A 27921-nucleotide genomic window follows, 5' to 3' on the forward strand; every position below is an offset into this window, starting at 1 on the left:
ATAGCCTAATTTTACAATTATGAATAATAGAAAAGAGCTACTGCCGTTTGAATTTTTAAGAAATGTTTGGAAAAAATTTAAGCAACATTGTTTTCTGTTCAAAATTCAAAATCAGTTTTGTTACATCCACTTACAGGTTTTGAATTATGCAATTTTTGGATATTATAAATATAGATCTAGCACAAGAAAAAAGAAAAATAGGAAAATATTTACTTTTTAAAGTACAGTGACTTAATTTAATGTATAAAGCCAACAGAATAATTGTTACTTCTGCCAGATGGTATTTTACATTTTGATAAAAAGATATATTCTTAATCATATGTGTCAAGAAAAAGGGACCATAAGTTGTTAAACACTTACAATTTGTCATTTAACTTAAAAGGCACTACTGATATTGCCATAAATTTTTTTTGGTGATGTGGCCTAAGTATCCTTGGCGTCAATAAAATTTAACTTTCTCAAGTAAAAAAAAAAAACTATGAAACTTTGAATAAACATACCTATCTTAAAAGTATTGAATAACGAAAACTTCTAACCAAAATATGCTATTAAAAACACCGTTCTGGGATTTCCCTGGAGGTCCAGTGGTTAAGACTCTGCACATCCACCGCAGGGGACGCGGGTTCGATCCCTGGTCAGGGAACTAAGATCTCACATGCTGCAGGGCAAAAAAAAAATAAAAAACCTACTTAGTTTATCTTTCACTCTTCAGCTAGAGGAGGTCTGATTATAAGGAAAGCATGGATTATACATCTTAATCGGTGATTCTTTGCCTCAGTCTCTTCATAACCCAGGAAGGTTATGAAGAATCTTTAAGATCATCTCTGATGCATTTGATGTCAGAAAAGAACAACAACAAAGGAACACTTAAAATTTAAGCTTTTTAGGCACTGGGCCCTGACTCAGGTTAACAAGATGCTAGTACTGCAGTAAAAACCAATAGCTACCAGCTTGGGGCTCTTGAGAAAGTCAGCCTTGGTGTAAATTCCAGCTCACCATGTGACCAAGAGCAAGTTACTTAAACTCTCTAAGCTTCAGTCTCTCCCTATGTAAAATGGCAGCAGCAGTACAGAGGGTTGTTAGCAATATTTACATAATCCACATAAAGTGCTCGGCATATATCAGGTACTCCATAGATATTAACTTACGATATGACAAGATTCCTTTTAATAGGTAAGGAGAGAGTGTCTGTATTTAATTATCTAAAAAAAGTAATTCGGAAGTTATGTGGTCCTTGTAACTTTGATTTAATTAAGAGAATTCTTAGGGAACTTACCGCATTGAACACCCCACCCAGATTTGGGTGGTACTGACTTGGAAACTAGTTTTCCTAGGACACAGTGCTGGTTAAGAAAGATACCGTATAAACACATATTCATGTTTCTTCCTTTAATTTCCTACTTTGGAACCATTAATATTATCGTGTTGAATAATGACACTGAATTCAGAGAATAGAGATTAAACATGCCTACATTTAGTATATTTATCTGCAAGCTGAAGTATTTTTCTAACAAATAGGGAAAATGTTAAAGAAGTAGTTAAGACAGGAAGTACAAAAATAAGCTATTGAGAGTTTAAGAGACAAAATCATCTATCTATTGAAAGGAAGTTACATTATAAGGATAAAGATCATTTCCTTTTTGACATGTACTGATAAGAGAAGTACAGGAATACAACCATGACTCCCATTACAGCATGAAACATTCTTTATGGTATTTTTATAATGCTTATTCTAAAATAAAGACAATTTTTCAAGGATCTTTCAAAGACTGTTTTTAGTTCGGTGGTATAATTATGCTATTAAAAGTTTTTTTTGGTCTACAAATGAGTGCAACACTAATTTTAAAAGATACAGGTTGATATGGGGTTTGGACGTCAGAGTCTTAAGAGTGGAGTACGTTAAAAGAACAAAGGCAGCTGTAACATGACAGGAGCTCTCTAAAGACACAGGGAAGAAAAAATGTCAATAAGCAGAAACTTAGAGAAACTTCCCTTTCTTATTCAATTAATTTTACAAAGGGACTTAATTCAAAATTCAATCCTAATACATAATACATATATACAATCGAACTTGACAAAGTAGAAAACATCTCTCATGTCATAAATATGGTACTTGTATATACTCATTAACTGAATAATTTTTACTGGTGGAAAAATATGGTATTAATAATCATTTAAAGTTTTCTCAGTATTTCAACAAAGTTGCTAACTTATGTTAATAATTTATTATAAAAACCAGCTGAGGGCAATTTGATTAATTTTGTTACCATAACATTCAGATAATTGCTATTGACAACTTTGCATTAGTTAATGAAAAAATAAGGTCTTACATTTAATGTGAAAAACTAATCTTTTTTAAAATCCAAACATTACTCTCCCCTGGACTGCAAAAATTATCTCTTGTGCTACAAAGATTGAAGACAGTGGGTAGGCGAGTAGGGACAATATACCCACTTTCACTCTAGGGGCAAGATCATGCATATTAGAACACAGCCATAACATTTCAAGTACATTACAGAATTTTCATCAATTAGGTTTTTAAAATTTCAAGTAGAAAAAAATAATTCCCAAATATGATGTTCAAATCAATTTAAATATTCAAAAAGTTCAGTCCCCATTCAGAAACAGATAAACAGTATATTTATTAAATGAGTTAAGACAAATAAACTTTACAAATAGACAAATAATAAAAGGCTCAGTGGCTAAAATAGATGGTAAGCATCATTGAAAGAAATCAACACCATCACGGTATCTCAGTTGGCTTACACGTGTAAAAAGAAATTTTCAAAGAGCAATTTCACAGAAATGAAGCCAGTTTTTTTTTTTTTTTTTTGCTTATAAACAAATCACCATTTCTTGGTTCAAAACTGACATCTGTTATGAAAATTACCATATCACATATTTATAAGATGACAAGGAGTAACTCATCTTCAAAGTGCAAGTAAGTCTATTTACAACCACAAAAAAGGCAATGATGAGGAGAAAAAGATTTTTAAAAAATATACAAAGATTAAAAACATTTGGGATGCAAAATTAAACAATTTTTTGGTTAGAGGATAAAAGAGAAAACGTGATTGAATTACAGATGCTGATTTCAGCTATACATACTATATAATGGGATCCAAGATCTTTAACAGCTTGTTTGCATTTTTTTCCACTTACATAATGCTCTGGAAATTTCTGGTAGAAATTACAGTGTCTCAAAGAGAGAAATACACACTAAGCATGTCTTGCTACTACTTCATGGATGTCATAAGACCCGTTTATGGATTAGAGTTGGTGTAAAAAGCCATTGCCTTGAGTTGAAAAATGAATACTGTAAAAGCTCAATACAAATCCTCCAAAGCACATGCATTTCTAAATCTTTTGGTAATTACATTCATATTTAAGCATAACCAAAATAAAAAAGAAAACTGAAAACATTTCCCTTTTCTCTATTCCCTATGCCTTGTAGGCTTCTCCAGTTGATAGGGTAAATTTTTAGAGCTGAAAGGGTTCTTCAAGATAGTCTAGTCCACCACCCTCATTTAGGGTAAATGATTTCCCCAAGGTCATGCAGCACGTTAATGGCAAAATCAAGACTAGAAACCAGGTCCTGACTCCTAGCCTCGTATGCTTTCCAGCATATCATGCTACCTCTTTTTACAGTATGATTTGCTATAAATACCTGATGAATAATGTACAGTTAAAAATGCTGACAGAGCCAATGTTTTTCTAAGTCTTGCAGAGGCTAACTGCAAAGGACTGATGGAGAGAAAAAGATTCTCCCCCATCCACCAAAAGTATCAAGCACCATCAACTAAATGTTTCTTTGCTGGGTCAGCACTCTCAGATGTTGTAGTAGTCCTCGTAAACTTTATGTCAGCCTGAGGATTGTATTATCTGATGCAATCTGGGCCCTAACACAATGCCAGTTCCTAAAAGGTAAAGACAGAGGCAAAAAGGGGGAGAAGGTAGACAAAAGAAAAAAAGACTTAAAGACTCCAGCTGGCTTAGAGATGGGCATTCCAGCATATGGTTAATTATTACATCTAAATATGTATATTTTTAGGATCTTTCCCACCTCTTCACATAATCTCATTTTACCTAATTTGTTATTTGGCCACTTAAGAATGAAAACAAATGTATCAAAGACAATGGTGGTCATTATTTTTTTTAAACTGTGAGACTATTTTAGGCAAACTAAACTCTATGGAGAACATGTCAAACTGCAATGATTTCCTTAATTTGGTTCTGTTAGACTGCCACCAAGGAATTAAAGGGGGTACTTCATGGGGCTGTTACCATCTTGAAATTTATTCCAATTGTGGTTAAAGAGAACAGACCGATGCACCATATATGTAGAATTGAGTAAAGAAGCTGAAATTTCTTTTTAAAAAAACATCGCTGTGTATTTATTTAATAAAAGGGCATATTTATTTATGTTTACAAACAAGTTTCAAAAACAAAAGGAAAACATGTATGCTTCTACTTATTAACCTTTTTCAAAATGCCAACAGCCCTCATGCTGTATGAAGGTTTCTAAGGATTTATTAGAAAAATCAATACAGTTCACTCACAGTTCACCAAGACATCACTGAACTAACATGTTTAGACAAAAACAAAAAGGACTAAAGTTCTCTTGTAGTTTGATAGTTTGATTTAATTTGATTTGCCTGAAATAACAAAAGCATTTCAAGCATCTTTCATTATGTAGTTGATGTCCTGCATTAAACAATCTACTAAATTCTGAACAAAGGTTATTAGCAAGTTTCCAAAATTTTTAAAAATTAAACAGTTGTTTCAAAACCATTAAGTAGTAAATGTATTTAAGAAACTAATTAGGACAGATGCCATAACTTCATTAGAACACCACTGCTCATGTTTTTTTGTTTTGTTTTGTTTGTTTTTTGTTGTTTTTTTAAACAAAGCATTAGTGTTATCTATTTGGCTATTAGTATTAGCAATTTATCTACAATATTTAACAAGGTAAATTGTAGGCAAAAATTTAGTACAGTTTCAATAGAAACACCCCCCCCCCCTTTTTTTTTTCCTGAAAATACAGCAGTATTTGAAGGACTAATTTTTCTCTGCATCAGTTATAAGGAAGCTTCCCATCTATGAACAGGAACAAAAAAAGTATCTACAAACCTTGTAAACAGATCTGTATCATTTATAAACATAAATAATCCAAATTATTAACAGCCAACAGCAGAAATTAAAGCATCAATTCAATGATCCAGGGCTCTCTGCTTGCTTGCCCAGCTTTACTCCTCTCCCTCTCTCCCATCAAGGATCGAGATAAACCAAAGCTTTGCTAATACACTGTTCAGGACCATTCTTAGGTTCTACTGATGATCCACAGGTCAACTTAAGCTGAGTTACTGTTTCTGTCAGTTCATTTCTCCCACCCCCCAAAAAGCACCCTCAGTCTGGCAGAAAGCTTTGCTTTTTTTTTTTTTAAAAAAATAAATCTACATTCGTACAAGTGTGTCTTCTGTTGAAGTCCAAAGACAAGAATACTATCTTGTCCGTCACAATATGTGAAAAGACCCAGTTTCAATTTGTTTCTTTACAATGCAGCTAGTGTGTTAACATTCAGCTTACAATCAGAGTGATGTTTCCAAACTATGTAGTGGGCTTCCTGGGGATGAAGAGGTAGCAGACTTGTTCATTTCTATTGTAAGGTAAATCCCGCTGTCAACAGCATTGTTATTTTTGTTGGGAGAGGGTGGAGGACTGGAGTTACGTTTTGTAGGAGCATCATCTTCAGCATCAGTGTCATCAATAAGGGGGATATGAGGCTCTGAATCTTCTATCCTAAACTCAGGATGTGTCATAAAGTTGTGAATTGAACTTCTTGATTCCGGTTTTTCTAACCCTTCATATAAAGAACTACGAAATGCATTCACCACTCGAATCTGTAAACATCAGAAAACACAGAAAGATATCAGTACGCCATTAGCTTAATTTAAAAATGGTTCATTTATGAGTTTGAATCCACAAACAGCTAGGTATGAGTGAATCATATTTGCATGTAATGCAGTGGAACTTGCAATACACTGTAAAAAAAAATGAATATTTTAGTAGGACACTACAGACCAACAAAACCACATACTCTAAGAATTAAGAGGTGTAGAATTCAAAGTAATACTAAGAAAATCTCATTGTCACTGGCTAAGAGTTGAATAGCCATTTTATAGGATTTTTTCCCTAAAAAAAAACAAACAAAATCAAACAGAAAACAAACATAAAATTAACCATACACAGCTTTAGCTAATTTTTTTAAATGAAAAAAATTATCTTTTGAAAACAAAATAAGTTAAACAAAGTCAAGCACAGAGGGTTACTATTAATCATGCTAGGAATTAGGGTGTCACCGACTATGAAAAAGCCAAGCAAATATAAGCTGAATGTCACAATGAACTCACATCTACCCCACTACGCCCTTAATTAAAAAATAAAAAGACAAAACCCAAATAAATATCTATAAAATGCCATTAAACAGCTATAAATATTTGAGTATATGCCATTTGTCAGTCAAGTGTTAGTGTTTTTCTCTATAATAATAAAACAAATAAATTTACATACTAAACTTCATCGGAAAGAACAGATTTAAAACAAAACAAAAAGCCCTCTGGGATCCTTCTGTGAAAAATTTCCCCAGGAGAAGACACAAAGTCTTCTAGCATTTTCACCCTTAAACATATAGCTCAACAATTCACCTTCCTTCTCAGAAGTCTGCTGTATGGATGAAGAGAGGTTAATGAATAATTGACTCAAATACATTCCTGCACATACTGACGTTAGGTCTCATTAACCCAGTGTCATAAAGAGTTAAAAAAAAAAAAGACAAAATCCAAATAGTTGAGCATCTAGTATACATCAATTCAAATAATGTTTGCCTTTGCTTTCTAATGAATCCTGTTTAGCAATGAAGACATCATTTACTCATAGTTAACAGAAGTAACTGATACTGATATTCCAAAAAAAAGATCACTAAAGTCATCTCATAAGTCACTAAATTCACCTCCTAAGACAATGGCATTGAAAAAATTAATTTCTTCACAGGGATATTTGAATTTATTTTTTTGAAAATGTAGCAGTTTATGCCCACTTTTTACTGTATATATTTAAGGTATACAAGACTATTTGATATACATCTACACTATGAAATAATCATTACAATCAAGTTAATTAACATATCCACTACCTCACACAGTTATCATTTGTGTGTGTCGAGAACACTTGGGATTGTACCCTCCTAGCAAATTTCAAGTATACAATACAGTATAGTATTGTTACCTGTAGTCACCATGCTATACGTTAGATCTCCAGACTTATTCATCTTGTATAACTGAAACGTTGTACCCTTTGACCAACATCTCCCAATTCCCCCTCCCTCTAGGCCCTGGTATTCATCATTCTACTCTGCTTGTATGAGTCTGACTATTCCAGATCCCCACTTCTAAGAATTTATCCAAAGGAATTGAAATCAAGATCTTGGAGCGATTCCTGCACTCCTATGTTCACTGCTGTCAGTGGCCAGTAGGCATAGAGAATACAAACTGGAGGACCAGCCAGCAAGTCTGGTGAGTGATGAGAGCTGCTCAAGATGACTCTAAAGTTGTCGCTTATTTGACTTGGTTGCTGGTATTGCTAATGGAGCTAGAGAAGCAGTTGAGATGTTTTATTTTGACCAGTCTGGGTAGAGGGGAGTAATGAAGAATCAAGGGGAAAATAAAAATCAATTTTTGAAACATGTTAAATTTGGGGAGCTGCAGAACATCCAAGTGAAAATATCCGGAGCTCAGAAGAAAGGTATGGGTTTAAGTTAGAGATATGGGAGTCGGCAAGGCTCTAGGAGGGGCAGCGTAAAGAGTTATAAGCAGGTGAGTGCAGTTAGTATATTTGTATAAACGATTACACTCACACCTGTGGCAAGTGAAATTAGATTCCTTTTTACGGAAGCTTTCCAATTTTGCTAAGATTTTTTTCCCTATCTGACAAAATGTATTAAGTTATCCTAGAACATCGAAGCTTGAAAGGATATTCGAGATAGTTTATTTCAACCACTTTACAAATAATGAAACTGAGCAACTGAGGACAGGTGGCTGCCTTGCTGGGTCACTACAAATTAGTGCCAGAATGTCTTAGAACCAAGCTTTCTGTACTGCCAACTCCAGGTTCTTTCAAGTCAATAAAAGAAGAGAACATATGGACATCAGCTTTATAACTAACTTCAGTAGATTAAGATACTTCCTAAGATTTAGGTCAGCACATTACAAGGACAGCTTAGAAACGCTGCAAAGCAATACAATTTTCAATAAACAGTTCTCACATTAGGCACACACAATAACATCTAGATTAACTAGGGGCCACTGAGCCAGATTTGTTTTACTTTCTACTCATAAATAAGAAAGCACTCTCGATCTAAGGCGTGACACTGACCTAGTTTATATTTGCCCTCATCTCTGTTACCTTCTATAGGTAAAATTCTCACAGTACTGTAGTAATTCTGAGTAATTAAAAAGTTCCAACTGTGTGCATTATACTGTAGGTAGACAGAAAACTATTTTAATACCACTAAGAAATCAGTTTAAGCAGAAAATGATTACCCATCTTTGACAATCCAACCCTAACTGTTTATCTAGTCTTTTAACTCAATTCTTTTAATAGCTATTAAGACCTACTATGCACAAAACTATAGCTCCTAAAATTATTAGAATTAAGAAAAATTCAACAATCCCTATGTCAAGAATTTTTTAAACAGTAAATTATTGAGGAAAAAAATCAGAGGCATGATGAGGCACATACGGCAAACAAAAAATTGAAATGATTATTATGATCAATAAAGTAATTTTAGGAAACTGAATATGTAAGCATTACATTAAACTTTAAGTAACAAATCAAGTTAAGATCATGTACCCTGCTAAACCACCCATTTTCTTAAATATAATCCTAACTTTTGATAGTAGAAAATATCACTGCCCAAAACACTGTATGTAAGGAGACGGCTCTAAACTATGAGGCTACTTAATCAGTAGCTGATATATCTTACCTTCTACAACAGACTGCCCATTTCTGAAATTTGTATTTATCATTACCTTTATTATGTGCACCACAAAGAATTTCAATGGTAAAGTAAAAGATACTGTGCAACAGGGAATAAAATTCGAGGTTGCTTTTCAAAGCTGTGTACTTGCATATCAAATTTTCTCAAAGTGAGACTCACCTGTGTAATATGTAATGTTTTAATTACCTGGAATAAGGGTTGGAAAACATTTTCTGTAAAGGGCCAGACAGCAAATATTTTAGGTTTAGTGAGCCATACGGTCCCTGATGCAGCTACTCAACTCTGCCTTTGTAGTGTAAAACTACCAGACAGTAATTAAATGAATGAGCATGGCTATGTTCCAATTAAAAACAGGCAACAGGCCAGATATGGTTTGCCAATCATTTATCTGGAAGTCCAAATTTTCTCTCAATTTCTCCTTTCCAGGAAGGTGTAACTATTGATTTAGCAAAAGGATTTACTAACCGTGAAGACTGATATTAGAAGGATACACTTTATAAAGAAAAACTATAGAAAGTTTCCTCTTCAGATTTTTGGAAGATCTGACTAATAAGTGAGGAAACAAAGATGCCCTCTCCAGAGATGTTACAAGCCTAGTATATGACAAAGTTGACATGGATTATAATTTCTTCATTTAGCACAGCAAAGACTCCAGACGAGTCTTTGAGGATAGTGGGGGAGGCGGGAGGGACAAAGTAGGAGTTTGGGATTAACGCATACACACAGCTACACATAAAAGAGAAAACCATAAGGACCTACTGCATAGCACAGGGAACTCTATTCAATATCTTACACCAACCTAAAACGGAAAAGAATCTGAAAAAGAATACACATATGTATAACTGAATCACTGTGCTGTACACTGGAAGTTGACACAACAGTGTAAATTAACTATACTTCACTAAAAAAAAGAGGGTTAAAAAACAAGTCAAAGAAGTTTGACAAACTCAGATATTTCTAAGATTATTCTATATTAGGGCAGGAAACCAGTGAGGAATTCACACCTTTCATTAAATGTATTAACACCATTACCCTCAATACATGTGCCCAGCAACTCACAGGTTTCATATATAGTTGTGCGTCAGAAAAGAGCACAGAGCACATCACCTGAAGCAGGTGTGGGTGGCTATGTCTTCAAACAGAGCTTGTGCTTGATTTGATATTTAATATAAAGCCTGGAATACAATTATACAGAGAAATACAATAAATATGATACACCTAAGGTCATGTGATACCACTCCAAGTGAAAGAAGTCAATTACTTAAAATTTTCTGAAGTAAAAATAAATGGAATATATACCACCTAGGAGATAAACTTGTCAAAAAAAGTTTAACATAAAGCTAATCAAGAGGAAACAACCAAATCCAGAATGCAGGACACTGTATAAGACAATTTGCCTAGATTTTTTTAAAAAGTCAATGTTACGAAACTTAAAGGTAGAGAAAATGGATCCAGGTTAAAGGAGACTGAAGAGTCATAACACACATTATTGAATGTCTTTCCTTCGATCCTGGATCAAAAAAGCTATAAAGGACATTTTGGGGGCAACTGGAGAAATCTGAATATGGACTGTGTATTAGATAAAATGGTATCAAAGATAGATTTCTTGGATGTGATTATATAGTATGATTATATAGGAGAGCACAAAGTGAAGTATTTAGAGATGGCATTTACGGTATCTGCTACTTACTTTCAAATGGCTCAAAAAAAGTATATATTAATACTATATAGATAAAGCAGACATCATAAAATATTAGGAAGTGGTAAATCCAGGTGAAGATTATTCACGTATTAATCTTTCAACTTGTCTGTCAGTTTGAAATTTTTCAGATTTAAAGTTTTGAGGGGAGGGATTAAGTCTCAGTTTGGCTCCTTCTTGTGGGATATAAACAGATGCTTACTTTCCATTCCAGCCTCATCAACTCCTTACATTCCATTACTCTTTTAGTATCAAACTATGTCAGTTGAGGTCTGCTTTCCTCAACCGACAAATTCTGTCAGGTCAGCTCGGGAATCATTTCCTTTTGGTAATTTTTCCTGACTTCTCAGGGTGGGTTAAGGACCCTGTTATAACATTCTCTGTTTCATCACCATGTAGAAATCCCCAACTCCTTGTTTGCTTCCCTTACTAGATGACAAGATCTGGAGGTTCTAGCAGCCTTGGCATATAGTAGGCCTTCCACTGTTTATGAAATACAACTAAATGAACACTAATAGTAGGAGATGAAGGGATGAGTGGTAATATGTCCTCGAAAGCCAGGAATAACGTGAAATCCATAGGAGGGAGGCATGCAACTGACATCAGCCATCCCAGGAGTAAGGCCAGGCAATTTGCATACACCATTTCATTCAGGTAGGTAGTGCCACAGTAATTTCTAAAAGGAAGATTCCGATCTGTCCACGTATGTAAATTTAACATCCTGTCTAAATGTTACAGGGTCAGTTTGTCTTTACAGCACTTGTCTGCTCTTTGCTCTACATCATGTTGCCTCTGCTTATTAGCCATGGACAAGTCATTTAAACTTCAAGTCAGTTTTCACACCTATAAAATGGGCATAGTTCCTGTTCTGCCTGTTTTACAACACTGTCAAAAATAACAAATGAAAATTACTTAAGCAAAGAGTGAACAGATAGGCTCTGCGTAAACAGCATTGTTTTCTCCCCTCAATTCATCCCCTCCCCAGCTTCCCAAGGTTCCTCTAGTCCTTAATTGGCTAAAGACCAAATGGAAAAGATAGGTTTCTGGCCAAATCAGGTATCTTAGCTGACTTCAAGGGTAGGCATGAGGAATGGGGGGGTTTGTATCTTTAATGCCTCTGATATACTAAGAATCTACCATGGACTCAAGACACTAATTCAGAGTAAGAACGATATAGGTTATAAGACTTCTGGAGAGTTTACTAAAAACCTTTTACTAAAAGTCATTTACTAAAAACCTGAAAGAAAATCTGTCATTCTAGTCAATTAATGAAAATTATGACCTGTAATAATTAATCAGTATAAATCACATGATCATCTTTCAACAGATGCAGAAAAGCACTTGACAAAATTCAACATCCATTTATGATAAAAGCTCTTAACAAAACAGGTATAGAGGGAACATACCTCAACATAATGAAGGGACACACCCAGAGCTCACATCACACTTAACAGCGAAAACATGAAAGCTTTTCCTCTAAGGTCAGGAACAAGACAAGGATGTTCACTCTTGTCACCTTTATTCAACATAGTACTGGAAGTCTTAACTAGAGCAATCGGGCAAGAAAAAGAAACAAAAGGCATCCAAATTGGAAAGGAAGACATAAACCTGTCACTGTCTGCAGATGATATTATATATAGAAAACCCTAAACACTCCATCAAAAACCTGTCAGAACTAATAAACGAATTCAGTAAAGTTGCAAGATACAAAATCAATATGCAAAAATCTGTTATATTTCTTTACACTAATAACCTATTTGAAAGGGAAATTAAGAAAACGATCCCGGACTTCCCTGGTGGCACAGTGGTTAAGAACCCGCCTGCCAGTGCAGGAGACACAGGTTCAAGCCCTGGGCTGGGAAGATCCCACATGCTGTGGAGCAACTAAGCCCGTGTGCCACAACTACTGAACCTGCGCTCTAGAGCCTGTGAGCCACAACTACTGAGCCCACGTGCCACAACAACTGAAGCCCGCATACCTAGAGGTCAAGCTCCGCAACAAGAAGCCCGTGCACAGCAAGGAAGAGTAGCCCCCGCTCACTGCAACTAGAGAAAAGCCCGTGCGCAGCAACGAAGACCCAATGCAGCCAAAAATAAATAAATTTAAAAAAGAGAAAACAATCTCATTTACAACTGTATCAAAAAAATAATAAAATATCTAAGAATAAATTTAACCAAGGAGGTGAAAGACCTGTATATTGAAAACTACAAGACATTAATGAAAGAAACTAAAGATGACACAAATAAATGAAAAGATACTCCATGTTCACAGCCTGGAAGAATTCATATTGTTAAAATGCCCATATTACCCAAAGCAATACAGATTCAATGAAATCCCTATCAAAATTCCAGTGGCATTTTTCACAGAAATAGAACAAACAATCCTAAAATTTGTGTGGAACCACAAAAGACCCCAAATAGTCAAGGCAATCTTGAGAAATAAGAACAAAGCTGGAGGCTCCCTGATTTCAACTATATTACAAAGATATAGTAATTAAAACTGTATGGTACTGGTATGAGTTTACATAAAAATGGACATATAGATCAATGGAACAGAACAGAGACCCTAGAAATAAAGCCATGCATATATGGTCAATTAACTGACAATAAAGGAGTCAAGAATATACAATGGGGAAAGACAGTCTCTTCAATAGATGGTGTTAGGAAAATTGGATAGCCACATGCAAAAGAATGAAACTGTACCACTATTATCTCACACCACACAAAAATGAACTCAGAATTGATTATAAAGACTTTAACATTAGACCTGAAACCATAAAACTCCTAGAAAAAAACACAGATGGTAAGTAAGCTCCTTGACATAGGGTGATGATGATTTTTTGAATCTGACACCAAAAGCAAGAAAAGCAAAATTAAACAAGTGGGATTACATCAAACTAAAAAGCTTCTACACATTAGAGAAAACTATGAACAAAATGAAAAGGCAACCTACAGAATGGGAGAAAATATTAGCAAATCATATATCTGATATAGGGCCAATATCCAAAATATACAAAAAACCTGTACAACTTGATAGCAAGAAAACCAAACAATCCAATTAAAATATGGTCAAAAGATCCAAACAGACATTTTTCCAAAAACTATCTACAAATGGCCAATAGGTACATGAAAAGATGCTCAATATCACTAATCATCAGGGAAATGCAAATCGAAACCCACAATGAGATATTACCTCACATCTGATAGAATGAAACAGAAATAACCTAAGTGTCCACTGATGAATGGATACATATGGTGTACACACACACACACACACACACACACACACACACACACACACAGAGGAACATTATTTAACCATAAAAAAGGAAATCTTGATATTTGTGAAAACACAGATGAACCCTGTAGGCATTATCCTGAGTGAAATAAGTCAGACAGAGAAAGACAAATACCGTATGATCTCTCTTATATGTGGAATCTAAAAAAAATGAAACCCAAACCAAGCTCATAGATACAAAAAACAAATTGGTTGCTGTAAGAGGTGGGAGGTGGGCAGTGGTGTGAGAAATGAATAAACTTAAAAAAAAAACCTGAAAAAAAATTAAAAGAAACGCAATTTCCCTACTTCTTTGGAAAACTTAATAGAACATTTTCTTATCTAGGAAGCAATTCTAAATTAAATTGATTATATAAATGAAAAAAACCCACATAAATACCAAAGAACTTTGAAGCTTATACAGGGATGCACTCTCAAAACAAAACAAAATAAATTAAAAATTCACAGCAAGGCCACAAAGTCCAAGCTAAGAAGGCAAACACCTGGCTATATGCTCAGAACTTTTCCTCAGGGTACTAACTTACTTTACAAACTGAACAAGATACAAGTCAGAATGCTTAAGTTCATTTTTAGCTTTAAAAATGCAATTTCTTGGTTCTGTTAGATCAGTTTCAAATCACATGCTTTTGGGAATCATGCATTATGGAACATGTTTAAAGGCATATACTCAAAAATTTATAGTCGTTTCACAAATTCTAAGCTACAATTTTATTCCCCATATTAACTATCAGAGTTAGCATAGAGACAAGCTCACAGATTTCATGTCTGATCTTTGGTTGCAATTGTTCCACCTGTTATCTAACCCTCTAAGAAATAAAACAACCACAACGACAACACTTTGAGGTCTCAATCCACTTTACGAAAAGAAAGCTTTATGAAAAGCCTGAACAATGAATTTAAACATTAAGGAGAAAATGAGAAACGTTAGGTGTGTGAAGTAGGAAATGTTAATTTCATGCACTTAGGAACACACACTCACACCCCACAGTAGTAGAAGCAGTAGAAGAGGAAAACACTACATGTGTAGGGGTAGAAATATTTGTTACATCATGATGCTGGCTGGCGATGGAGGGTTGCCGCCTTAGAGCCCCCTGAATGGAACTTCCACTCTGGAAAGCATTCACTACATCCATCTGCAAGGAATCAGAGATTGTGACAGCTTGCTCAGCAAGAGAGAGAGAGAACAAGAGAAAGGACCATTCCATCTATCAACATATAAAAAGTAAAGAAAAAGGCACTTTTTACAGAGCAGATAAATAGGCAAGAGTAGCATTTGGAGATGAAGGGGGGGAAAAAAAGCTAGGAAAAAAGGAGCTTGGGGGCATATAGACACATTCTTTCATGGTCAGTTAAAACTTTCACCCATTCCAGGCACCAGTACTATTTTTCAAAAGAATAAGTTTTGTGGGTTGGGGAGGCTGGAAAGGAAGCAAAGGAGCACATTCAAACCTCCTCCCCAGGCCCGAAAGCCCTCGGCTCCCGCTCCCATCGTCTCTCCTACCTCTCCACCAGACCCATACCTGCGTTTGGATTCTGTTCAGACCTCTAAACCACAAGATCTGGCCACGCCGTAACTCCCGCTCAGCGTGATCAATCTCTTCCACATCCTCTGCTAACTCCTCCTCAGGTATTTCTTCCTTTTGTGTTCCATGACCAGCTTCTTTTAGGAATTTTAAACGGCTAGTTGGAATTGTTGAAATAAGCTACAACACAGGGGAAAGAACTCAGAAACAAATCATATCAAACTACAATTAAACCGATCAACTTTAATACAAAAAAGGTATGGAAAGTTGCAAGGATAGCCAACTATCTTTACCAATGAAGCAATGAGATCCTGTCCATCAGAGGCTTTCTTTCTCAGAACAAAAAATATCCTTCTCTTAGCTACACAAAAGATTTAAGTTTGAAGGCTAAAAGGTTTTCCTGAATGGAAATAACCTGATTACATTTTCATATTTTATTTAGGACATTCAAGACAGTAAATTATACAACCATGCTTTGATATATACATATTTCCTTAAACTCATATTAATGATATTTATTTCAAATAAAATGAAAATAGGTGATCTTATATGATGCAAAAGAAGTTTACATTTCATTAGTGCTTTAAGAATTCAATGAGAAAAAACATACCAAAATTCAGAAAATCTTCAAGGCTGAGCTGAAAATAGCTTTTGTTTATTGAATGTATTTATTTTTATAAAGTACAACTATTTAAAATTGGATTAATACTGATTGAGAATGACACCAAACAAGAACAGATGCCCAAGAAGACAATAAAAAATACCAAAATACCAATATGTATTAACTTATAGGTGTTCACAGCCATTCCTTAAAGAAGCTGGGAGAAACAGGCATGCAGTCAGAATCACAACTGCTCAGAGAACTTCTAGTCCAACCACCTCATTTTAGAGATGAAACAGGTTCAGAAGACACTGGAAGTGACTTGTTCATGGAGTGACTAAGACCCTAGGTTTCCTGACCAACAAAATCAGTGCTTTCTACCATCGCACACTTAAAATCAATAGACGACGTCAACCAAGGACAGTAACTGATGCCTGTTAGGCGTGTACACTGTACTGAATTTCCTCTTCCTGAAATTAGCCAGATTTTGGGGGAGGTTGTAGGGTTCGGTTTTGCCTGCGAGGGAACATTATAAAGTAACTAGAACGGTAATAAAAAAAAAAAACTGTGGGCCCAGTATGGATCCTGCTTAAAAGAAGATCTCAATGAAAGAGGTCTTTATAATGAGTAAGAAGAGAAACCTCAGAACCTAGAAACACAATTAAGAAAAAGGTGAGATAAAAGGTGCATAAAGACTGAGTTAAGGTTAAGTACAATCTGAATATTCAGTCTGACTGACTTGCAAAATGACAGTAAATTAGCTCACACCAGCTACACACCATAACATAGGCTAGTTTTCATTTATGAAAATGTTGGTACAAATTCTCTATCAGTTTTATAGTGATGGTAATGGATTTAAAATGACACAACAGCACACACACCATTACCACTTATCTTTTAAAAAATAATGACATATATCTGCAAGTCAGCTATCCATAGTGAAGATTAAGGATATCTAATTTTTCAGGCATTGTATTTTATACATACACCGTTGAAGCCATTTGATCCAAATAATCTAAAATGTCATTTTGTGGCCTATTTTTCCAGATACCAGTATTTTTATAGAAACATTCTTCACATCAACTGAAACTCAAGATTTTTCCAATGCTACATTTTTATTAAATTACCTAACAAAATGATAAAAAGTCTAAAGTATATAATATTTTTATTAAAATATTATATCTGAAAATGCAAAAGTAGGTCATAGAGCTAAAGATACAGATATTAGCATTCTAACCAGTTATAAATGCATCAGCTTAATAACAGTTGTAAAACTTGTTCTAAAAAACAGAATGAAAACTACTTAGAATCAAGTTATAGAACTGATTAAAGAATATACACACTAGAAATTTTTTTTAAAAATCACTGTAGTTTTGAACAAAAAATGATGAGATTTTTTTACCTGGCCCCAGAGTAACGTTCCCATTCCTAGGAATATTGACCATAGCCACTGTTCTATTGAAAGTTCTGAACAACTGAAAGGTTTTCCACCAAACTGCACAATTATTATCTAGAGGAATAATCAAGAATAAATTTATTTAGTGAAGTTGTTGACTTATACTCTGGCCCATGCTCCTTAACTCATTGTGGACTTGTAATGAACAGACCAGTAGCTGGTCCACAGACCACACTTAGAGTAGCACGAAGGCACTGAAGAATGACACCCTACATCAACTGTTTTGGGTATATCAACCTAATCGAGGAACTAAGTTTTATCAGACTTGCTTGATAGAGAGACAGGCAGTTACATTTTTGCAATCCCCATATATTAAAAACAGATAAAATAAACCTAACTTCAATAGTAAGTAAAAACTAAAATTTTAGCGTGTCATGAACAATGATTTTTTTAATAAAATACTTCCAGAAACTACACAACAAGTAAGTAACACTTCCCCTAAAGTTTATAGAAGTTGAAAGCTAAAACAGAAACAGTCTGCACAGAAATAATTAAGTCTAGGGTTTTGGTTTTGGTATCCACAGTACACAAGGTAGAGACTGAATAAACTTCAAAATTCTTAGATCTTCATTTTGAAACTAGCATCATCCTGTTTGATTCTGTTGTTGCAAAGCTCACCTTTTAAGTTTAAATCTTACTGTGTTTACTGACTTCCTGGTGCGATCATGCACCATTCACTTACCTGCTTTGATTCCAGATTCTGCTATTAACAACCATTTACACAGAGGAGTACCATAGAATCCAAGATGATATAAAAACATAGGTATAGTAATATAATTATATAAAATTTACCATATGTAAAGTGATGCTTAGTTTTGTCCTTAGAATGACCTTTATAAAAATGGGAAAATTCGGTCCTTTCTATTTCATCTCGACCCCACTTCTCACACCCATTCTCCCACTCCTCTTCTACCTTGTTTTGACAATATTACAAAATGGAAAACTGGCACATACCAAGTCTGGATGAGGCCATTCAGAATCACATGGATTTTAAAATATTCATCTCAAAACCTTTTATTTTTTAATAATGAACTCAACTGTACAAATACAACTACTATCAATTGCTAGAAGCAATTAAGGGATCACTCTAGCTGGACTAAAAAGTGGTTGACTATAAGACTGGCCTTAAATAATATAAAAATTACAACAGTTTTCATAATAACAATGTAGAATAATCAGAATCACAGTGAGTGTGAAGTATCACAGCCACAGAACCAGTAGTGCAATTAAAGTAGTATTAGTTTAATGTACTCATTCACATGTAGAATTTCAGGATGGGGCAAATTTTCACTCGAGTTCTTTTGATGTCATCAAGGCAATACACAGAAGGCCCACACATTGCAGTCAAGTAATTTCTGGAACAAGCCACCTGCTCACCTAAGATCTCCACATAATAATCATATTTGAAACTATCTTTTACAATTACCCACCTGTACCACAAATGTGCCTAAAACAATTGTGCAGAAGATGGCATTATTAAAGATTCCTTCAAACACATTTCTTTCACCATGAATTTTCCGAGCATTTATTTCGTTGAAAAGTTGCATCAGTACAAAGGTATTAAAAACAATAGTATAATGTTCCGATGGAGGAGCATGCAAAGGAGCATTTCTTCCACTATCAATATCAAAAAACTTTTCTCCTGAAAGAATGAAAAATTACCATTTTGTAATTATCATACAAAATAATTTAACATTTCAAGGAAGTATGCAATAAAACCTAGTCAGACCTTTCTTGGCTCTCAAATGGCAGCACAGGAAGAGCTGGAAGGGACCCGGGATTCTCTAGTACAACCCTCTTTTATTTTATACAGGAGGAAACGGAAGCCCCCAAAACTATGGTGACATGTTCAGGATCACATATTTAAGTTAGTGGTAAAGCCAAGGACAAGAAATTAGGACTCTTTTTACTCCCCCTACTGCCCCAATCTATCACACTGCCTCTCAAAATGTCCTAAGGATCCACCGATAAACAGAAGAAATTAAAGATAAATGGGGAGTCAGAAAGAAAATAACTTATGTTCTTGAAAAAGCTGTAGCATTAAAACCATCTGGGATATTAGCTTGGAACAAAACAAATGAAACTTTATTAGGCATTAAATTCTTACCAGCAAACAAGAGTGTAAAGACTACTACAAGCTGATAGAATGCATGACCCAAAATATTCTTCATCATTGTGCGTGAGATGAGAGGCTTATTTCTACCATAAGGTTTCCGAAGCAGGAGAGACTCAGTGGGGGGTTCAGTTGCCAGAGCCAGGGAAGCGAGCGTATCCATTATGAGATTTACCCACAGCATCTGCACAGCCTTAAGCGGTGAATCCTAGAAAAGACAGGTTTCTTAATAGACATTTACAGCTATTCAGGGACTCCGCAATTCTCAGGAAGCCGTTTCTATTTAAAAACTTAACAGAACAGGATTACATTTTTATATTAATTAACATAAAGTACTAAGCTTCAACTTATTTAAATAGTTAAGTACTTTAAAAAGGCAGGTTATACACATCTTTGCTCTAAAATAAACAAGTTTTAATGAATAAATTGTCAACCTACTTGAGTAATACAGGCGCCCGTGAAAGCAACAATCACTGCTACTACATTAACAGTAAGCTGGAACTGAAGGAATTTTGAGATGCTATCATAGACATTTCGTCCCCACATAACTGCTTTAACAATGCTTGTAAAGTTGTCGTCTGTGAGAATAATATCAGATGCTTCTTTAGCTACGTCAGTTCCAGCGATACCCTATTAAAGAAAATTTCTGTGAATTAGACTGAATGTTTAAAATATAATCTTTAAATATTTGAAAAGATAATATATATTTTATAAACAAAAATTTACCATTATACTTAATAATTATTGACTTAAATTTACCGTAAAAGGGGGTAATATAGTTAGTCTAAGATATTGTACTATCTCTCAGAAAGACATTCTATCTCAGCAGAAATCGAACATAATGAACGAGGCATTGACAATAATGTTCAAATTGAGTTTAAAAAAACAAAAAGAGGAATGGACACAGGCACTACCCAAGTTCCTTCCAAAAGTCACACTAAAAGATTTTTTTTTAATTAAAAAATAAGAACTCACAAAGTCAAAAAGTGGGGAAAGAGACACTGCAAAAGCATCTTAAGAGGCTGGAAAGCAGATAACCAAGTAGGAAGAAACTCAGCAGACCCCAGAAAGCTGAATCCTCCATCAACAGTAGGAGAGCAGAATAGCAGCCGTTCTGCACTACAGGACTCTCCTATGTAAGGCTCAGGACTCGGCAGCACCAGGCAGCAATGGAGGTAGGGGTGAAGGCGCGAATAAGAACAGGAGGATTCTTAAAAGTCTACCGAAGACACTGAAGCAGTACTTAGAGGGCCCAAACTAAGAATAACAATGTCCCTCAACAGTGGAATGGGATGGATTAATAAGTTGTGGATTGATAAAAATGAGTGAACTACAGCTATGTACAATAACACAGATGAATCTCACATGAAAAATGATGAATAAAGGAAGATGGACTCAGAATAATACATGATATATGATTCTTATGTACGAAGTTCAAAAACAGACAAAAGGAATCTTCAGAATACTGGTTATCTCTGCAGAGAGAGATGGCAGTAATTAGAAGGGACTGTGGTTGAGGCATCTGGGGGCATAGGTCATATTCTATTTCTTGCCTTGCATAGAACAGGTCTGTTTACTTGTGATAATCTATTCAGTGTTTACTTATGACATAGACACTTTTCTCTATGTGTGTTGTATTTTAATAACAAAATTAAAAGAAAAGGCAGCTAGAGCCTCAGAGTCCCTTCCCACATCCGTACAACCAGGAATTTTGCCACTCCCTCTAACCTGGCAGAAGACTGCCTGCTAATTAACTAGAGAGGGTATAACAGGGAACGTTTAGACTGAACGATACCAAGTGCTGCTGAGTATAGGAGGTGCTATATTGAAAAAAAGGGGTTAAGAGTAACTCTGTTTAATGAATGTAGAGACCAATACCCTTCTTTTTTCTACTTGATTCCCAGAATACCAGTATTCAGGATTGCCCTCTAGGTAGCACATCTGAAAATTCTTTCCTGAAAATCTGACCATCATAGGAGAAGAGACCTAAAAATACTGAAAATTCAAGGTACCCTAAGGAAGTGAAATGGCCAAGCCAGATCACTTTACTGGGAAGCTTCTGGTCGATAAATCCCACTTAGAGGCCTAAGGCTTTCCAGCTTTTCAGCTTTCTACTGGTAAAATATGCAGAGACAACCAAGCATCACTTTGACCTCTGAAGAAAGCACTAACCTGAAAGACAGAGACTAAACCAAAAGGCATATGGAGACACAAACACTACACAGAGATAAAAGCTGATTTTTATTAAAAAAATCAAATCCTTAGAAAGGCAAAAGGTCAGCAATGAAACAAGAACAAGAACTCAGAGATCAAAAACAACCCTAGGAAATTAAATATATGATCACAGAAATGAAAAAACAACAGAAGTTGAGGAAATATTCCTGCAAGATGACAAAGGTATGGTAGACAGGAAAAAAGAGACAAGATAATAAGGTAAGTCCAAGAGGTTCAAAAATCAGAGGGGACTATTCCACAAAGAAGAGACACTGGAGAAGACATAAGACGAGTATAAGAAAATTTCACAAAATTGAAGAAAATCAGTTTTCATAGTAAAAAGTTGCCCTAAGACAAACCATCACAACATTTCAGAGGACTGAGAACAAAGGAAAGACTTATATTCCTCCCAAAAGTGTATGTGGTGGGGGTGGGGGAGAAGGAGGTTCAAAGTTCAACATGGTATGTAGTAACGATGGAGGTACAAATTCAAAATTCTGAGTGAAAATCATTGTCCACCTAGAGTTTTATACCAAGTCCGACTAAGTATCAAGGAGGATTCTTTGAGGAGAGAATAGAGATTTCAGTCATAAAAGTTATGAAAAAGTTTAACTCTCATGAACCCTTTTTCTCAGGGATCTATTGGGGGAGATGGCTTTACTACATGAGAGCGTAAACCACAAAAGACATTGGCATCAAATTCAGGAAATTCAAAATCCAACATAAGAGAGAGGAAAAGGAAATTCTTAGGTATGGAGAAAGAAGAGACAGCTGTGTAGCAGGCTTAGCAAACAGTCCAGATTGAAGCACATCAGAAGATCTGGGAGAGGTAGCTCTAAGAAGGCAAAACTGGTAAAAGTGCCTGATGTCTCTGATGTAATGAAAGGAGAATTTGGCGATGAATTAGTATTAAGTACATAAAAAACTAAGAAAATAAATAGATAAATAATTTATAAAGATTAAAAAGTGAATTGAAAAAAATGTATAGGGAATACAAAAAGTTGTGCAAGGAAGTAAAAGTAATTTTAACAGACCACATGGCTCAGCTTGGAACAGCATTTCTAATCACAATAAGGACGGTATATTGACTGAACTCTAACTCTGATGGAAGAATAACAGGATAGGAAGTGTGCGTGAATGCATACAGGTGTCTGTGTGTGTGTGCCTGTGAAAGTGCTAAATCCTTATCTTTCTTAATGAAGAGTCATTAACAAATGCTTTATATTAAAAAAATTTAAAAAACTATGAATTGGGAGATTGGGATTGACATATATACACTATTGATACTATGTATAAAATAGATAACTAGTGAGAACCTACTGTATAGCACAGGGAACTCTACTCAGTGCTCTGTGGTGACCTAAATGGGAAGGAAATCCAAAAAAGAGTGGATATATGTATACATATAGCTGATTCACTTTGTTGTACAGTAGAAACTAACACAACATTGTAAAGCAACTATACTCCAATAAAGATTAATTAAAAAATACAAAAAAAATTTAAAACCCTTGTAATCATGCCATTTAGATACATGGAGGCAAACAACTAAGGAAAACAAACAGGGAAAATAACTGGTTTCCTTTAGTCAAAAATTAGCTGGAAGAAATGATATGTGGTAGGGGACACAGTTATTAAGTCTTATAGAACTGTTTGACTTATTAAATGCTATGCAATATTGTTTTGATAAACACAAAGTCCAAAACAAGCTTTTCTCAAAATACTCCATGAAGGAGCAATCTTAATTTAAAATTTTAGTCTCTAACTCCTAATCTGTATACTTTACTTTTTTTTTTTTTCCTTTTTCCGGCTGCACTGCGCCGCCGCTTGTGGCATCTTAGTTCCCTGACCAGGGACTGAACCCGAGCCCTCGGCAGTGAAAGCGCGGAGTCCTAACCACTGGACCGCCAGGGAATACCAGGGAATTCCCTGTATATTTTTTTAATGTGCAACATATTTAACACATCTAAACCCAACAGGTTTCCTTGCCTCTAATCATCCTCCATCTTTTGCAAATGCAAATCTCACACTCCCTTGTTCAAAATCTTTCAAAATTTAAAAAGCTACTTTAAGATGTTAATTGTGTCCAAATAAAAACTAGTTTCACAGTGAAACAAGTTTGGGAAACTCGCCATCAAAAAACGTTAAAACAGCTTTTTATAAGCTTCTTAGAGCTGTATGCTAGCATGCATTGTGAGTCTCCAAATTTGTTTTACTGCATCAGAAGTCTGCTTGGGAAGTGCTGATCTACAGGATACAAGAACAAATTCCTCATCTTCATATTCAAGGCCCTTCTGATCGTCACATTCCAGTACCCACCAACACCACACCCTCTTCTAGTGAAGTTAAACTACTTGTAATTCTCGGAGGGTCTCTTAGCAGTAGTTTTCTCCCTCTCTCCATTCAAATGGCACCTCTTTCAGAAAACTTTCCCAAGTCTCTACAGGCAGAGTCAAGGACTTCTTCCTTGAGGCACTCCCTGTGCAGTGTTTAGTTCTTCACTGGCTGCCACCGTGCTTCAGTGATTTACTTCCTTCTGTGCTGAACCTTTAGGAGGCAGCAACTACTCACCTGTAATGTTTCTGGACCAGAATATTGAAAACAGCTTCTTAATGTTTGGAGGAGAAACAAATTATTATTAACCCAAAGTCTAGAAACACTTTAAATTAAATGAAGATATTTTAATTACCTTAGCGAAGATTTTACTACCACAGATGCATATTTGGTTACAGAAGTACATCATGGCATTCAGTCTATGATGACAGAAATATCTGTACATGTGTGGTTAACTGAATTTTGGTAAGAATAATGCAATATAATTTTAAAAATAATGTAATCATATTTTAAACACAGCATGGAAGCTTGCTATCTAAAGGAATTCTGAAAGGAGTAGCTAAACAGGGGAAAATGCCAGGCCTCTTTGCAATGTACTCACATTAGAGTCCTTTTAATTTACTGTTGTAAATTTTATCTTAATGTTGAATTTACTAAATGTAAGTGTATATGTGTGTATACATACATACACACACCTATATATATAAAGAGAGAGACAGAGAATGCAGTGTTTTAAAATGCTATTTCTGCCTGAAAAATAAGAGACAGGTTTAAAAAGAACTAATCAATAGCAATTTTTTGGGCTTCCCTAGTGGCGCAGTGGTTAAGAATCCGCCTGCCAATGCAGGGGACACGGGTTCGAGCCCTGGTCCGGGAAGATCCCACATGCTGCGGAGCAACTAAGCCTGTGCGCCACAACTACTGAGCCTATGCTCTAGAGCCCACGAGCCACAACTACTGAGCTCGTGAGCCACAACTACTGAAGCCCACGTGCATAGAGGCTGTGCTCCGCAACAAGAGAATCCACCGCAGTGAGAAGCACGCACACCACATCAAAGAGTAACCCCCCACTTGCTGCAACTAGAGAAAGCCCGCGGACAGCAATGAAGACCCAACACAGACAAAAATAAATAAAATAAAATAAATAATTAAAAAAAAGAGACACTTCATCTCTCTCTCTCACACACACACACACACACACACACACACACACACGTAATTTCTTGTGGGTATCTAATAAAAGTCCAAGACACATAATTTCGTCTTTCAGTTTTAAAATATGAAATTGAAGAACTGAACAAATATACAAAGTAAATTCAAGCTTGAGCAAGAGTGCTTTCAAGTCCAAGCCACTATGCACTTATTTTTTCTCTGTGCATTTAAAATAAATTTAGATTTTTTTTTTGACGTTACCTTTAAAAAAAAAAAGTGGTAAAATGTACCTAAAACTTTCAAGGCTTAAAAATCAAACAGAGCAGCTGCTGTACTGTGTTTTTGTTTGAATTACTATATTTACCTGCATTTATTTAAAGCCCTTAGCATCTGCCTTAAACACCTAAGTTTTAGGAAGTAAGTTTTTGTTTTTGTTTTTTAAATATTAAAATGCATTGTATATAAATACCTTCCTGGTCAGCTGTCCAGATGAAAGCAGAAGTAAGAATCCTGCCAAATGCTCAAGAGCAGCAATGAGTGATCCCGTGTTTCTAAAATGAATGATCCTGTTTTGCTTACAGCCAAAGGAAAAGCCCTTAAATATTCCTTATCCCTTCAGCTTCTTCTCCCAGCTCTTCAGAAGTTCACACCAATGCACTGCTTACCATAATAAGTTTGGGATAGGGCAGGGTGGAAATCTTTGGGTTCACAGCTATTGGTTGAGAGTACTTTACCCATATCATTTCCTTCTTCCATCTCCCTCACTCCTGTTAAAAGGCAGCTACCATGGTGGTGGTTCTGCTAAACCCCTATTTTAGCAGCAAAATACCAGGGGGACAAATTATGCAAATAAACATTGGTACACATAAATATTCTCCTTTCTGAAACACTTGAGGGCACACTGTGTTTCAGAATTCAAAGTCTCTCATGCTTTAGAAAGATAATGAGGCACATACCTTCTATCACAAATTCTCCCAGATAGGGTTAGCATCCCATAAAAACACATTAATATCTCTACAATGACTACGAATGTTCATATTAAGTGGGACAAATAACATCCTCATATCATTCAGAATATTTTTTGCAATCAAATGATTCTGCTGCAAATTTAGGAAAAAAAATTTCAGTTTTCAGATTTTTGGATTTGAGAATTGTGATTATGAACCTGTATTTTCCAAAAATGAAATAAATCAAATTAAAATTAAATGAAATACTTAAATTTTCTATGGCACTGAAAGTACAAAGATTCATTCCAACACTGAAAAATTAGAAGGACTGGATTCAAAGATATAACAATCTAATTTCAATCATTAAACATTTATGTAGCATATGTATTTTATGATACCTATTTTATAGTAAACACTTCATCAGTATTATGGCTACAGTATAAAGAAAATAATAATGAAATGCTAAAATTTCCTAGCACTTTTAATAATCAAATATAAATTGAGAACTTGGGTGGGGTACAGTAGATCTTTTTTTCAGTCAAAAAAGATTACAAAAAAAAAGATTACATCTATTATACATGAAATGATTACTAAAAAGTTACTCTTAAGACATTTTCAGTTGAGTGGAAGATTCTTAATCATATTCTTAATTTAAATACATATAACTGTTCTAAGCCTGTCTCCTATTTAAGAGGACTGCTGTAAGGTTTAGATGAGATGACAGACATTTATATATTTTACAGAGTACAAGGTAAATGTATGATATTATAACTGTTCAAAAGAAGTCACGTCATCTTCCAGCATCAAATAAAGGTATTATATAAACTAATTAGACCTATAAACCAATATAGGCTTACATATTATCCCTCAAGCTACTCGAGGGACAGTGTTTAAAATCAACAGTAATTTAGTAACAAACAAACAAACCAAACAAACAGAAAACCCAACCAGTAAATTACACCTGAATATTTGAATTATGTTAAGTTCCTACCATTGCAAATCCAACATCAGCTTTCTTTAATGCTGGGCCATCATTTGTACCATCACCAGTTACAGCTACAACCTGGCGTTGTTCTGAGACAGTGCTGTCAATTATACCTGAAATAAAAGTAAGTATTTATGCTGTAAAAACAACCTGTTTAATTAATAAAGTGATTCTGCAGAATATGCTAGCTAGCCAGTTTTACAGACTCAAAGTTAAAAATAGGGGCTTCCCTGGTGGCGCAGTGGTTGAGAGTCCACCTGCCGATGCAGGGGACACGGGTTCGTGCCCCGGTCTGGGAAGATCCCACATGCCGCGGAGCAGCTAGGCCGTGAGCCATGGCCGCTGAGCCTGTGCATCTGGAGCCTGTGCTCCGCAACGGGAGAGGCCACAACAGTGAGAGGCCCGCGTACCGCAAAAAAAAAAAAAAAAGAAAAAGTTAAAAATAAATAATTAAACACAGAGAAATGGAAACTGCTGAGATGTTGGGCAAGGAACAACTACAGAAATTGTTGTATTAGGAATTATATCCTGTTTTAATCACTGAAGA

General features: G+C 35.3%; 1 protein-coding gene across 16 annotated transcripts in view; it reads right to left on the reverse strand.

The window, feature by feature from the left end:
* Positions 1-5588: 5588 nt before the first annotated feature.
* The window catches only part of ATP2B1 (ATPase plasma membrane Ca2+ transporting 1), a gene marked incomplete at both ends in the record, with an annotated part of 71840 nt that continues 49507 nt past the window's right edge, over positions 5589-27921 (reverse strand). For 9 of the 16 annotated variants that reach the window (XM_079714291.1, XM_079714301.1, XM_079714292.1 and 6 more), the window contains 7 exons: positions 5589-5900; positions 15573-15755; positions 17579-17686; positions 19063-19274; positions 19740-19953; positions 20184-20375; positions 27381-27487. In XM_079714291.1, the coding sequence (XP_079570417.1) occupies positions 5589-5900; positions 15573-15755; positions 17579-17686; positions 19063-19274; positions 19740-19953; positions 20184-20375; positions 27381-27487 (1328 nt within the window). Of the gene's footprint in view, positions 5901-15031; positions 15186-15572; positions 15756-17578; positions 17687-19062; positions 19275-19739; positions 19954-20183; positions 20376-27380; positions 27488-27921 lie in introns of all 16 variants that reach the window. The other 7 variants (XM_079714293.1, XM_079714299.1, XM_079714288.1 and 4 more) reach the window with 5 other exon arrangements.

Source organism: Hyperoodon ampullatus, assembly GCF_949752795.1.
Source record: "Hyperoodon ampullatus genome assembly, chromosome: 11".
Classification (NCBI taxonomy): Eukaryota; Metazoa; Chordata; class Mammalia; order Artiodactyla; family Ziphiidae; genus Hyperoodon; species Hyperoodon ampullatus.